Source organism: Saimiri boliviensis, chromosome 12, assembly GCF_048565385.1.
Source record: "Saimiri boliviensis isolate mSaiBol1 chromosome 12, mSaiBol1.pri, whole genome shotgun sequence".
NCBI classification, from domain to species: Eukaryota; Metazoa; Chordata; class Mammalia; order Primates; family Cebidae; genus Saimiri; species Saimiri boliviensis.
In genome coordinates this window covers 9,242,870-9,254,879 of record NC_133460.1, presented here as the reverse complement: position 1 = coordinate 9,254,879, position 12,010 = coordinate 9,242,870, and the positions used below count along the sequence as shown (strand labels likewise).

Here is a 12,010-nt window from a genome sequence, read left to right as displayed (position 1 = left end):
GGCTGGTCTTGAATGAACTCCTGACTTTGTGCCTGGCTTTTCCCACCCCCATCCCCACCACTCTGTCACCAGGCTGGAGTGCATGGCACAATATCGGCTTACAGCAATCTCTGACTCCCAGGTTCAAGCCATTCTCCTGACTCAGCCTCCTGAGAAGCTGGGATTACAGGCATTCGCCACCATACCTGCTAATTTTTGTATTTTTAGTAGAGACAGGATTTCACCATGTTGGTCAGGATGGTCTCAAACTCCTGACCTCAGGTGATCCGCCTGCCTTGGCCTCCCAGAGTGCTGGGATTACAGGCGTGAGCCACCATGCATGGCCAAAAAATGACTTCTTAAAAGAAGTGTAGAGCCACAGCCCTATAGGGTCGTGGGGTGTTCCCTATCATGGTGCTGAGGCACAGGATCCCAGAAGTAAAGAGATAAGACACCAGGCCGGGCGCGGTGGCTCAAGCCTGTAATCCCAGCACTTTGGGAAGCTGAGGCGGGTGGATCACGAGGTCAAGAGATCGAGACCATCCTGGTCAACATGGTGAAACCCCGTCTCTACTAAAAATACAAAAAATTAGCTGGGGGCCGGGCGCGGTGGCTCAAGCCTGTAATCCCAGCACTTTGGGAGGCCGAGGCGGGTGGATCACGAGGTCAAGAGATCGAGACCATCCGGGTCAACATAGTGAAACCCCGTCTCTACTAAAAATACAAAAAATTAGCTGGGCATGGTGGCGCGTGCCTGTAATCCCAGCTACTCTGGAGGCTGAGGCAGGAGAATTGCCTGAGCCCAGGAGGCGGAGGTTGCGATGAGCCAAGATCGCGCCATTGCACTCCAGCCTGGGTAACAAGAGTGAAACTCCGTCTCAAAAAAAAAAAAAAAGAAAAAGAAAAAAAAAAAAATTAGCTGGGCATGGTGGCACATGCCTGTAATCCCAGCTACTCAGGAGGCTGGGGTAAAAAAAAAAAAAAAAAAAAAGAGATAAGACACCAAAGGACTGGAAAAGACAGCTGGGCTCAGTGGGCCATGCCACCTATAAGCAGAGACAGGCGAGGCCCCGAATGTCCAGGAGCATCTGTATTTATTGGGTACAGGTTAGGGGGCAGGGTAGTGAGTGAAGTCACCTTAAAAACAGTGAAAGGATCAAGACAATCACGTGTGCAATAAGCAAAGGGTCCACCCCCATCATTAGTTCACTGAGGCAAGGAGGTGGGCCATGTGCAGTGAAGAGGGTGCAGTGTGCAACATTTCTTATCTAGGGGCCGGCTACTTCTAAGGAATTCTATATATTTTTTTTTTTTTTAGACGGAGTTTCGCTCTTGTTACCCAGGCTGGAGTGCAATGGCGCAATCTCGGCTCACCGCAACCTCCGCCTCCTGGGTTCAGGCAATTCTCCTGCCTCAGCCTCCTGAGTAGCTGGGATTACAGGCACGGGCCACCATGCCCAGCTAATTTTTTGTATTTTTAGTAGAGACGGGGTTTCACTATGTTGACCGGGTTGGTCTCGATCTCTTGACCTCGTGATCCACCCGCCTCGGCCTCCCAAAGTGCTGGGATTACAGGCGTGAGCCACCGCGCCCGGCACTTCTAAGGAATTCTATAGGAGGATGCTTTTGAGTCAGCACAGTAGCTAAAGAGCTGGCAGGGTCTACCGCCACCTGCTGGCAGCTTCCGGTGATTTCTATTGGAGGAGGATCTGAGTCAGCACAGTAGCTAGATGTAGGGCTGAGGGCCCTACAGGGGCGTGGGGTGGCCCTTATGCTGTGCTGAGGCGCAGGATCCCAGAAATAAAGAGGACACAGAAGTAGAAGGAAAATGCAGCTGGGCTCAGGGGGCCACGCCACCTATAAGCAGAGTCAGGCGAGGCCCCGAATGTTCAGAAGCATGAGTATTTATTGTGTATAGGTTAGGAGGCAGGGCAGTGAGTGAAGTCATCTTTAAGGACAATGATAGGGTCGTGAGCAATAAAACAAGAGGTCCACCCCCATTAGGTCACCTAGGCCAGGAGGTGGACAGTGCGCAGCAAGGGGCCCCTTAGAATGAAGGCAAGGGCCGTGTGCAGTAAGGGGTCCACCCCCATTAGGTCACCAAGGCTTGAAGGTGGGCCGTGCGCAGTGAAGAGGGTGCAATGTGCAATACCTCTATCTATGGGAAACTACTACTAAGATTTATGGGGGGATGCTTTAAGTCACACAGCAGTGACAGAGTTGTCAGGGTTACTGCCACCTGCTGGCAGCTTCCAATGGCTTCTATGGGAAGATGCTTTTCAAGCAGCACAGTAGCCAAGAGCTGATAAAGTTCACAGTCACCAAGGTGGATTGCCGGTCTGAGGGCAGCCTTCCACAAGAACTGGAACAAGGTCCGACAACTCCTTTTTCAGGAGCAGAGGCTCTCGCCCCAAGCCTTCCATACAGCGGGTATCTTTCTGATACTGAATGCTGCCGCCTGGGCCATGTGTTCTTGTCCTGGTATAACTGTTTTCCCTTAAATCTTGCTCTGCACCATGTCTGCTCTAGACGTTCCTCTGACTGTAAGCAAGATATCCTTATATATGTATAGCTGTTTATCCCTTAATTCATGCTCTGTACCCTGTCTGCTCTAGGCACTCCTCCAACTATGAACTAAGATATAATTGTGTGTATATATATATTATGGAAATAACTGAGTGGTAAGGTATTCTTCAGGCACTAATTCTATAAATTAATATATGATTATATATAAAGGATTATATAAAAGGTAATGACTGAGTAGTAACACTATAAACTGAGATAATCTTCAGGCACTAATTGTGCTGGGAATCTGCTCAGCTCTCCTTCCTGGGTACCCAGATGGGGGTTTACTCACAAGAAGGAGCAGGAATGAGAGGAATATGAGGCAACACTGAAGTGGCAGTTGCTGTGACAAGCAGTGCAAGCTCCATATGCCTAACCACAGTAATCCTCCCCGTCCCTCGCCACAGGAACCATGAAGACCCTTTTACAGACAGGTTGAGGGATGTACCCAGGATGACCCAAGGTAGAAAGTGGCAAACCCAGCATTTTGGCTCCAGAGATGGTTCTTAGCTGTGCTTCACTCAACCAGCAGGTTATGAAAAATAACCAATTAGAAATCTGAGCAAAGTGTTAGTCATCCCAACACTTTGGGAAGAGGCCGAGTCAGGAGAATCATGAGGTCAGGAGTTGGGAGACCAGCCTGACCAACATGGAGAAACCCCGTCTCTACTAAAAAATACAAAAATTAGCCGGGCGTGGCAGCACGTACCTGTAGTCCCAGCTACTCAGGAGGATGAGGCAGGAGAATCACTTGAATCTGGGAGGCAGAGGTTGCAGTGAGCCGAGATCGGGCCGCTGCACTACGGCCTGGGCAAGAAGAGCAAAACTTCACCTCAAAAAAAACAAACAAACAAACAAACAAAAAAACCCAAAAACAAATCCTAGGAATAAAAAGTAGTTGAGAAGAAAATCCCAATATAGATAGGCTAAAAAGTAACCACCACCAAGCTGAGGAAATCTCTGCAGGATGTAACCTCAAAAGGTACCGGTGAGAAATGGGGAAGGGGTGTGGCCATGGAGTAGGGACCCAGCTCTGGAGGCTGCACAGTAAATCTCACAGCAGTCCCAGGAACAGAAGGTGCCAAGAAGAGGACATGGAACAGTGACTGCTCCCCTCAACACCAAGAGGGGAAAAACAAACCATCAAGGACCAAGCACGATCAATGGCAAAAAATTGTCTAGATAAGGATTTACAGAAGAGAACCCTAAAGATCATTACCAAAAAGAAAAGATAACTTATAAACAATGCAAATGGTACCAACAGCATTACCATCACTCATCAGTGTTACACAGTGCTAGGACATTAAGAGTGAAATTATCAGGGACGGACACCTGAAATCCCAGCACTTTGGGAGGCTGAGATGGGAAGATCACTTGATCTCAGGAGCTCAAGACCAGCCTAAGCACAATATAAGGAGATTCCATTTCTACAAAATACTTTATTTTTATTTTTTATTTATTATTATTATTTTTTTGAGACGGAGTTTCGCTCTTGTTACCCAGGCTGGAGTGCAATGGCAGGATCTTGGCTCACCGCAGCCTCCGCCTCCTGGGTTCAGGCAATTCTCCTGCCTCAGCCTCCTGAGTAGCTGGGATTACAGGCACGCACCACCATGCCCAGCTAATTTTTTGTATTTTTAGTAGAGACGGGGTTTCACAATGTTGACCAGATGGTCTCGATCTCTTGACCTTGTGATCCACCCGCCTTGGCCTCCCAGAGTGCTGGGATTACAGGCTTGGGCCACCGCGCCCGGCCCTACAAAATACTTTAAAATTAGCTGGGCATGATGGCACATGCCTGTGGTTCCAGCCACTCAGGAGGCTGAGCAGGGAGTCACACAAGCCCAGAAGGTAGATGCCATAGCCTGCTAGAGGTTGAAGTGAGCCAAGATTTCACCACTGCACTCCAGCCTGGGCATCTGGTTGTTTTTGTTTTGTTTTGTTTTGTTTTTTGCTTTGTTTTTGTTTTTCCCTCAACAAACAAAAACAGGCCAGAGGCTGTGGCTCACATCTATAATCCTAGCACTTTAGAAGACCAAGGTGGGCAGATCACTTGAGGTCTGAAGTTTGAGACCAGCCTGGCCAATATGAAAAAACGCTGTCTCTACTAAAAATATATAAATTAGCTGGGTGTGGTGGCGGTTGCCTGTAATCCCAGCTACTCCAGAGGCTGAGGTAGGACAACTGCTTGAACCTGGGAGGCGGAGGTTGCAGTGAGTGGAGATTGTGCCACTGCACTCTAGCTTGGACAACAGAGCGAGCCGCCTCCTCAAAAAAAAAAAGAAGAAAAAAGAGGTCTCTCCAGAAAATCAGACTAGTGTGATATGTGGTGGTGGGGATCTATGGTGGGGACCTCTGGGGCCCCCAGAGCCTGGGGGTCAGCTTGGCCTCTATCTTCCTGTCCCCTCCTGTGGGCCCTGGTGCCTCTCAGATCCCAATTCCTGGCACCAGGAAGGGCAGGGGTAGAAATGATTCCAGGAGTGTCCAAGTCACAGTCAACTCAGTTACAGTCTTTATTGTAAAGAAGTTGCAGTCAGAACACGGGACACTGAAAATACACCATCTCTGGTCTTTCAGGAGAGGGAGAGAGAGAGCGAGCGATATATACAAAAATTGTAAACATTTCACTTAAATATCCACACAGAATTGGTCTAGGCTACAATGTAACAAGGTCGTCACTCAACTGCAACTCCAGAGGGAGGTGTCTGTTTGATGAAATGTGGCAACCGTGTTTGCTGTCGACTTAATGTGAAAAGCCAGCTTTGAGTATCGCATGAGTAGGCAGCTATGCAGAGGGACTCCAACCTGGGACTGGGCCAGGAAGTGGGGTGCCGGTGGAGAGGCAGGGTCTGGGCCAGGAAGCCAAGGTAAAGGGAACCACAGGGGCCTTCTCCTGGGGCACAGTGGCCAGCTGGAGCCTCTGGGCCTCTCTCCTGCTGAGGGGCCTGTCTTGCCTGGCACCCAGGTGTCCTTCACCTCCCCTGACAAGGTCTTACTTAAGGGTCTAGACAGGACTGGTGCCCAGGCCTGCAGCTACCTTGTGCCTTCTAGCCAGAACCACCCACACCTGGGCAGGGGCCAGGGCCACAGACAGAGGAGCGGCTTGTGGGGCACTAGGAGGTGAAACCCAAAGACAGGACCACGATCACAACACTGACAGGGCCGGGCTGTTCTATGAGCCTGTGAGAGAAAGTGGAGAGCTGCTCCGGACAGGACGCACCACCATGACAAAAGCGAGACAGTCACTACCCACAGGGACATGAGATGGGAACAGTGGCAAGGAGCCCCAGCCTCGGGGCGAGGGTGGTGTCTTTGCCCTGCACCTGCTTTGTCCTGGGCAGCGCCTGCATCTGATCGTAGAGGACAGCTGGACCTCTGACCCCAGAGTGGGCAGGTGAGCCGCAGGGTGGCTGGCCCAAGAGGGGAATGCTCCCCAGGCCAGTCCATTCGAGGCTTGGGACACACGTCCTGGACGGTGCTATCCCCTTCTCAGGACCTCAGGCCTGGGGCCAGGTGCTGAGGGACTGGGGAAACTCGGCAGGGGACAGCCCAGGCACTCGAGGGGCCACCCCCTCTTGGCCCCAAGCCGCTACCCACTCTGTCCCTGGCGCTGAGCTGGAAGGACCCAAGGGAGGTCCCGGAGACCTTGGGGCCGGCGTTAGTGGGGTGGCCTTGGAGCCCTGGTTTGTGCCTGCCAGCCACTAGTAGGCGGGCACCTGATACCCTTTGGGGCTGGTATCCAGGGTCTCGGTGAAGGGCGGGCTCTGGTAGGTCTCGGTGCCCTCCACGCCACTGCCCACCGGATAGCCGGGGTAGGCCTGGCCCGCCCCTGCGCTCAGCTGTTCGGTGGCGAAGAGCGACATGTCGGTGCCCAGGCGGAACCGCTGCAAGGCCTTCACCGTGAGCGCCACCTGCGCGGGGGCGGGGTCAGCAGGGATCAGTCGAGCGCCCCGCCCCTTCGCCCCGTCCTCCCAGGCCCCGCACTCACCCAGCTGAGGATGGAAAAGAAGCTGAAGGCGATGGCGGCCCGTGCCGCGTCCCCCGCCTGCGTTGTGGCCGGCCCGGGCGCCGTGCGCTGCCACTGATTTGTGAGGAAGCAGAAGCCCACAAACCACAGGAAGGACCAGAGTCCTGCGGGCGGCGCGGAGGTTCACAGCTGCGCTCCACAAGGGGCCCACGAGGAGGGGTCGGCGGGCACTCGGCTGGAGGCGCCTGGCCTGGGCTCGCCTCGCCTGGGCTCGCCACGTGGCACGAGGCCCCGCCTCCCTCCCCTCCGCTGACCCCGCCCTCCCCGGAGCGCCAGCGGCGTTCCACGCCCAGGCCCCGCCCAGACACCGCCCCCGCCCACCTAGGAAGTCCCTCGGCGGTCCCCGTCCAGACCCCGCCCACCCGGGAGGCCCATTGCCGCTCCCTGCATCAGGCCCCGCCGCAGCTCCCGCCTCTCACCACGGCCCCGCCCACCAGAAGCTCCAGTGGCGCTCCCCACCCAGGCCCCGCCCCTCCCCGCCCACCCGGGAGGCCCACGGACTCCCGCCGTCTCAGGCCACGCCCACCTAGAAAAGCCAGCGGCCCGTCTCGCCCAGGCCCCGCCCACCCGGGAGGCTCGTGGAAGCTCGCCGCCTCAGGCCCCGCCCCGCCCTCCCGCTCCGCGTTCCCGCCTCGCCCACCTGAGAAGCCCAGGTCTAGCAGCACCGCGCGCCGGCGGTCGCGGACGCTGCTGATCTGCTGGAAGCGCACGTCGAGCAGCAGGAAGGCGGCGCAGGCGAGGAAGGCTCCGAGGCCCAGCGCGACGCCGAAGCGGCAGGCGCCCGCGTTCCCGTTGAACACGCAGCGCAGCTCCGGGCCGCTGTCGGTGTTCACGTAGCCCTCGTTGACGATGGGCCCGAAGACGGCGATGGAGAACACCTGCGGGCGGCGCGGTGCTCAGGGCCCTGCGGCGACCCCACCTCTGCGTCGCCCGCCGGGAGCGCCCACGCCCCCGGGCCTGTCCCAGCGCTCCCAGGCCGGTGTCTGGGTGGGGGGCGTGGTCACCTCTTCCTTTTCCAAACCCTCGCGTATTTAGTAATTGTCGGCAACACGGACCGTTTAGTGAGCATATACCGTGCCCAGGTATTGTCCTAAACCGTCACTTTACATGCGTTCCCTCACCGAATCATCAGAAAGTCCCCATGGGATCTCCATTGTTCTTACCCTCTTTATAAATGGGGACATAGGGGCTCCAAAGGGGAAGTGTCCGGGAATGCAAGGGTGACAAAAGCCGGGGCTGATTCAAGCCAGGTGCCCTGCATCGCATGGGCCCGTGATATCCCCTCAGAGCCCACCCAAGAGTGTGGGAACAGGAGCCTTCACCTGGGCCCATGATTCCCAGGTTGGCGCCGGCAGGGCGGAATGGAGGTAGGAGTGGAGCGGGCAGAGCGGGGCGGGAGGACACGGAGGCAGCGGGGCTGTTGCTCCCTGCGCGGTTGGGAGCTGTCTGGCCTGTTTCTAGCACGCACATAGGGTGACAGGCAAAGCTCCTGGAGTTCTGGGACAGAGACGTCCACCCAGCTTTCTGCACGTGGTGGGCATCTGAGGCATGACGGCCCCCACGTGACTGATTATTAATATCGCCCCTAAGTGTTTGGGCTGAAAGGATGACACCGTTGACCTCCGGGATTCAGTCAAACCTCAGTGCCTCCTGCCCACCAGTTCCGGGAGGCAGGCAGCGGAGGGGGTGAGGAGCGCAGTCATTTTAACCAGCGCTGTACGGGGCAGCCCTGTGTCTCCAATAAAAGACTTCCAGCCTCAACCTCATCCCTCATCCCTTCGATCTTTTCCCGCTCCAGCTCCGAGAGACCAAGGCGAGTGGGAAACCAGGACATGCACTTGTCGCCCAGGAGTGGGCCACAAGTTGGGACAGGCGCTCATACTGGAACACAGCGCCCTGCCTCCCGGTCTGCTCAGAGCCACCCCGAAGGGGAGACCAAAGCCCCCTGCCTCACCGTGGGCACCGCCCTCCTCCAAGATAGGCGCCGAGGTCACCATCTGGACAAAACCCAGAGCTCCGCCACCCACTTGCCACCTCCCCTGCCACCTCCCCTGCCAGAGGGCAAGAAGGAGCAGCAGGGCCCTCCCAGAGACACCCCAGTGGGCTAGGCTGCCCTAAACCTGCCTCCCACACCACCGCCGACAGGAAGCCCTCCCAGCCCAAACCTCTCCTCCCTCAACTCACAGCTGGACCTGGGGGCCAGGGGACAGGCTCCCTGCCAAGGAGCCCGGAGGGTGTGTGTGCAGGGTAAAGGGGAGGCGCTGCCCGATCTCTCTCGGTTCCCGTAGCCCCCTCCTTCTGCCCCTCGGTGAATCCCGTCCCCACCCGGAGCCTGCTTCCAGGTCACGAGAACAGGAAAAACAGAGTAAGGGCTGCAGAAAGGCACTGGAATTAGACCCGAGGAGGAGGCAAGGGTAGGGGCCACCGGCGGTGACCTCTCAAGGTCCCTCTCCGTCGCCGCCAGCCCCTCCCCCCGCCCGCAGGTGGGCGCGCCCTGCCCGGTGACGTCACCCCAACCTGAGGCCGGCGGGGGAGGGGCCGGCAAGGATGAGAGTGAGGTTGGGGAGCGAGAAGCAGGGGGTCAGGGGGCGGGTAGGGGCATGAGGGTCGCGAGGCAGGAGCGGGGAGCGGGGAGCGGGAGCCCGCGCAGGGGCCACTCACCCAGGACGCGACCCGGAGCAGGGTCTGGGGCCGCCGCGCAAAGCTCACGGGGTCCAGGGCGGCCCCCGCGCGACCCGCGCCGAAGGAGGCGCCCTCCATGGCCGGCCCGGGCGGGATGCGCGCCCCCGGCGCCCTCTGTCCGCCTGTCCGTCCGTCCAGCCCCACCCGAGGCCGCTGCCGCTGATGCTGATGCTGATGCTACCGACGCTGCAGCCGTCGCCGCCTCCCGGGAGCGCGCGCCGGCCGCGGCGGAGGCGCGCGGGACGGGGCGGGGCCGAGCCCGCGCCCCTCACTGGGTCCACGCGCTCCGGGCCAGGGCCCTCTTCTCCCTCCGCCGTGCCCACCTCCCATCCCCCACCCTCACCTGCCTGCCCCGATCTTGAGATCGAGACCATCCTCAGGAATCCGCCAGCCAGGTCCCCGGGGTAAGGGGGCAAGGGCGCTGGGCGCAGATTTTGCCGTAACAGGGAGGACAGACAGGAAAAGGAACCCGCTACTCTGCGAAGGGCCCTTGGGTGAGGAAATGAAGGAGTAGGAGGTCCACGGGTTCCAGCATCTTCCCCCAACCCTCGGGAGAGGGGAATGGCTCCCTGACCCTGGTCCCAGGAAGACCAGATGGGCAAGTGGGGTCTTTCCCATGGCCCCCCACAGTGCTCTAGCTGGTGTTTCAGCAGGTTCTAGCCTCAGACTGGGAGAGTCTGGTGGGAAGGCAGGCCTCCACCTCAGGAGCACCTGTTGAGGGACGAGGAGGGCCACCGTGGCCAGCGCGGATTAGACTTGGTTTTGGTGTCTCTGCTCCTTGCCTGTGGCCACGTGCTGGAGCTCCCAATGCCCTCCCTACTCCTGGGTCTCCCTAGCGCACTTGCAGGCCCTAGTCTGGAATCGAGGGCAGGGAGAGGCGTCAGAGACCAGCAGTTGGGTGGGGCTGGCGCCTGGCTGCCCTGTGCCCTGCTGGGTCCCCTCCAGACCCCAGCCCTGGGTGCAACAGGGTCCCTCCCCTCATGTTCCTGCCAGGCTGGAAGTTCAGATGACTCTTAGGTTTCTGTCTAGAGCATTGAGACGTCTGCACTGACAGCATTTACAACACCAAGTGCATCACCTGTAGAGGCAGAGTGTGCTACCACCCTGTTCTTCAGACAAGTAAATAACCCAGCTGCCTGCTACAACAACCTGGTGCACAGACGGTGCTGCCTTGCCCAGCCCCACTGGAGCCCACTGGTTCTGGTCTGGAGCTCTTTCTTCAATCTAGCTGGGCACAGTCCGGCGGAGCAGGTGTTGCCAGAGGCGCCACTTACTGGATTTCAAATCCATCATACTGTGTGTCTAATCCCGACCCGTCTCACCCATTGGCCCCAGGCCTCCCCTCTGTGTCATTCATTTTCCTCTTTTACTTCATCACTTACATCAGTACCCCGACATGCTACACTTTCTCCTAAAAAGCCAAACACTATTGACCCCCACCTCCCCTCCAGCTTCGAGCAGTTACTGCTCCCTTGAGCAGCAAGCTTGGGTTTTCTATCCTCTGCCTGCACCACCCCTCCTCTCTCTCCCTCTGAGACCCGGCAGAATCAGCTCCCACCGCCACCTAAACTCAAAGGTTGCCACTGACCTCTCCATGCCAATCCCAAGAGCAAGTCTGATGCTGCTGTCAGCTCAATTTTTTTTTTTTTTTTGGAGACAGAGTTGCACTGTCGCCCAGGCTGGAGTGCAGTGGGTCAGTCTTGGCTCACTGCACAAGCTTTGCCTCAGAGGCTCAAGTGATGCTTCGGCCTCGGCCTCTGGAATAGCTGGGATTACAGGCATGCAACCATGCCTGGGTAATTTTAAAAATATTTTTAGTTTTGGTTTTGCCAGGCTGTGCTCTAACTCCTGACCTTTAGTGTGATCTGCCCACCTTGGCTTCCCAAAGTGCTGGGATTACAGATGTGAGCCACTGCACCCCACCTGGAGATCCTCCTCCCTCCTGGTGCTCCTCCTTCCTCGTGGGCCCCTCCTCTGTGACCTGTGAGGCTTAGGAGCCCAGGGCTTGATCCTGGTGGTGGTGGTGGGATCTCTCTTCCCTCTGTGCTGGCTCTTTTGGTCTGTGTGTCAACAGCTCTGGTACACTAGCTTGAGCTAGAGCCTTTCCTTGAACTTCAGTTCCACCGGCCTGGATGCCCTCAACAGCCTCTGAGTCAAAGTGAAGAGTTTTATTTGGGAGTGAAACTTCAAGGAAGACAGGGAAAAAGGGAAGTAAGGCAGCTAAGAAGGACAGCAGATACAGGCAGTGTGTTCCTGAGCTGACCACAGCCTCACCAGAGGACCCAGCTGCTTCCTGAGGCACTCACAGGCCTCGAAAAAGGCCAGAGAGAAGCACTGAGTCTGGGCGAGGAAGGGGCACCTTCTCTCCTGGCGACCCCCATCTCCCCTCTCTCATTTGTGCCACCTGGCCTCCCGGGCAGCCTCTACAGAAGCCAGCAGCCCCACAGGACCAATCTGGTGGGGGATAGGGCAACTCCCTCCACACATGCCTCAGGACAGAGATCCCTGGAGCTTTATGGCCACAGGAGACACTGCTGCTGGGCTGCTCTGGCTGGGGAGGCCCAAAGGCTGGTCCCAGTCACCCCTACTCACTGCACCCAGCCTTTTCTGTCTCCAACACACACAGCAGTGCCCAGCAGTCTCTGAGGACTCCATCTTCACCTCAGGGTTCTCAGACTCTCCCCTCAGTGTACCCCACATCGGCCCCCAATAGGAGGGTGAGTCTCCTCTCTGGGGTCACTCAGTGATTGCTCCAGC

At 57.2% G+C, this 12,010-nt stretch overlaps 1 protein-coding gene across 1 annotated transcript; it reads right to left on the bottom strand.

The window, feature by feature from the left end:
• Positions 1-5,033: 5,033 nt before the first annotated feature.
• Positions 5,034-9,488, bottom strand: SYNGR3 (synaptogyrin 3). The gene is made up of 4 exons (XM_003928567.4): positions 9,233-9,488; positions 7,212-7,449; positions 6,533-6,675; positions 5,034-6,455 (listed from the first exon to the last, which is right to left on the bottom strand). Exons 1-4 carry the CDS (start codon positions 9,329-9,331, stop codon positions 6,246-6,248), a joined length of 690 nt encoding a protein of 229 aa, XP_003928616.3. The 5' UTR covers positions 9,332-9,488; the 3' UTR covers positions 5,034-6,245.
• Positions 9,489-12,010: the final 2,522 nt, after the last annotated feature.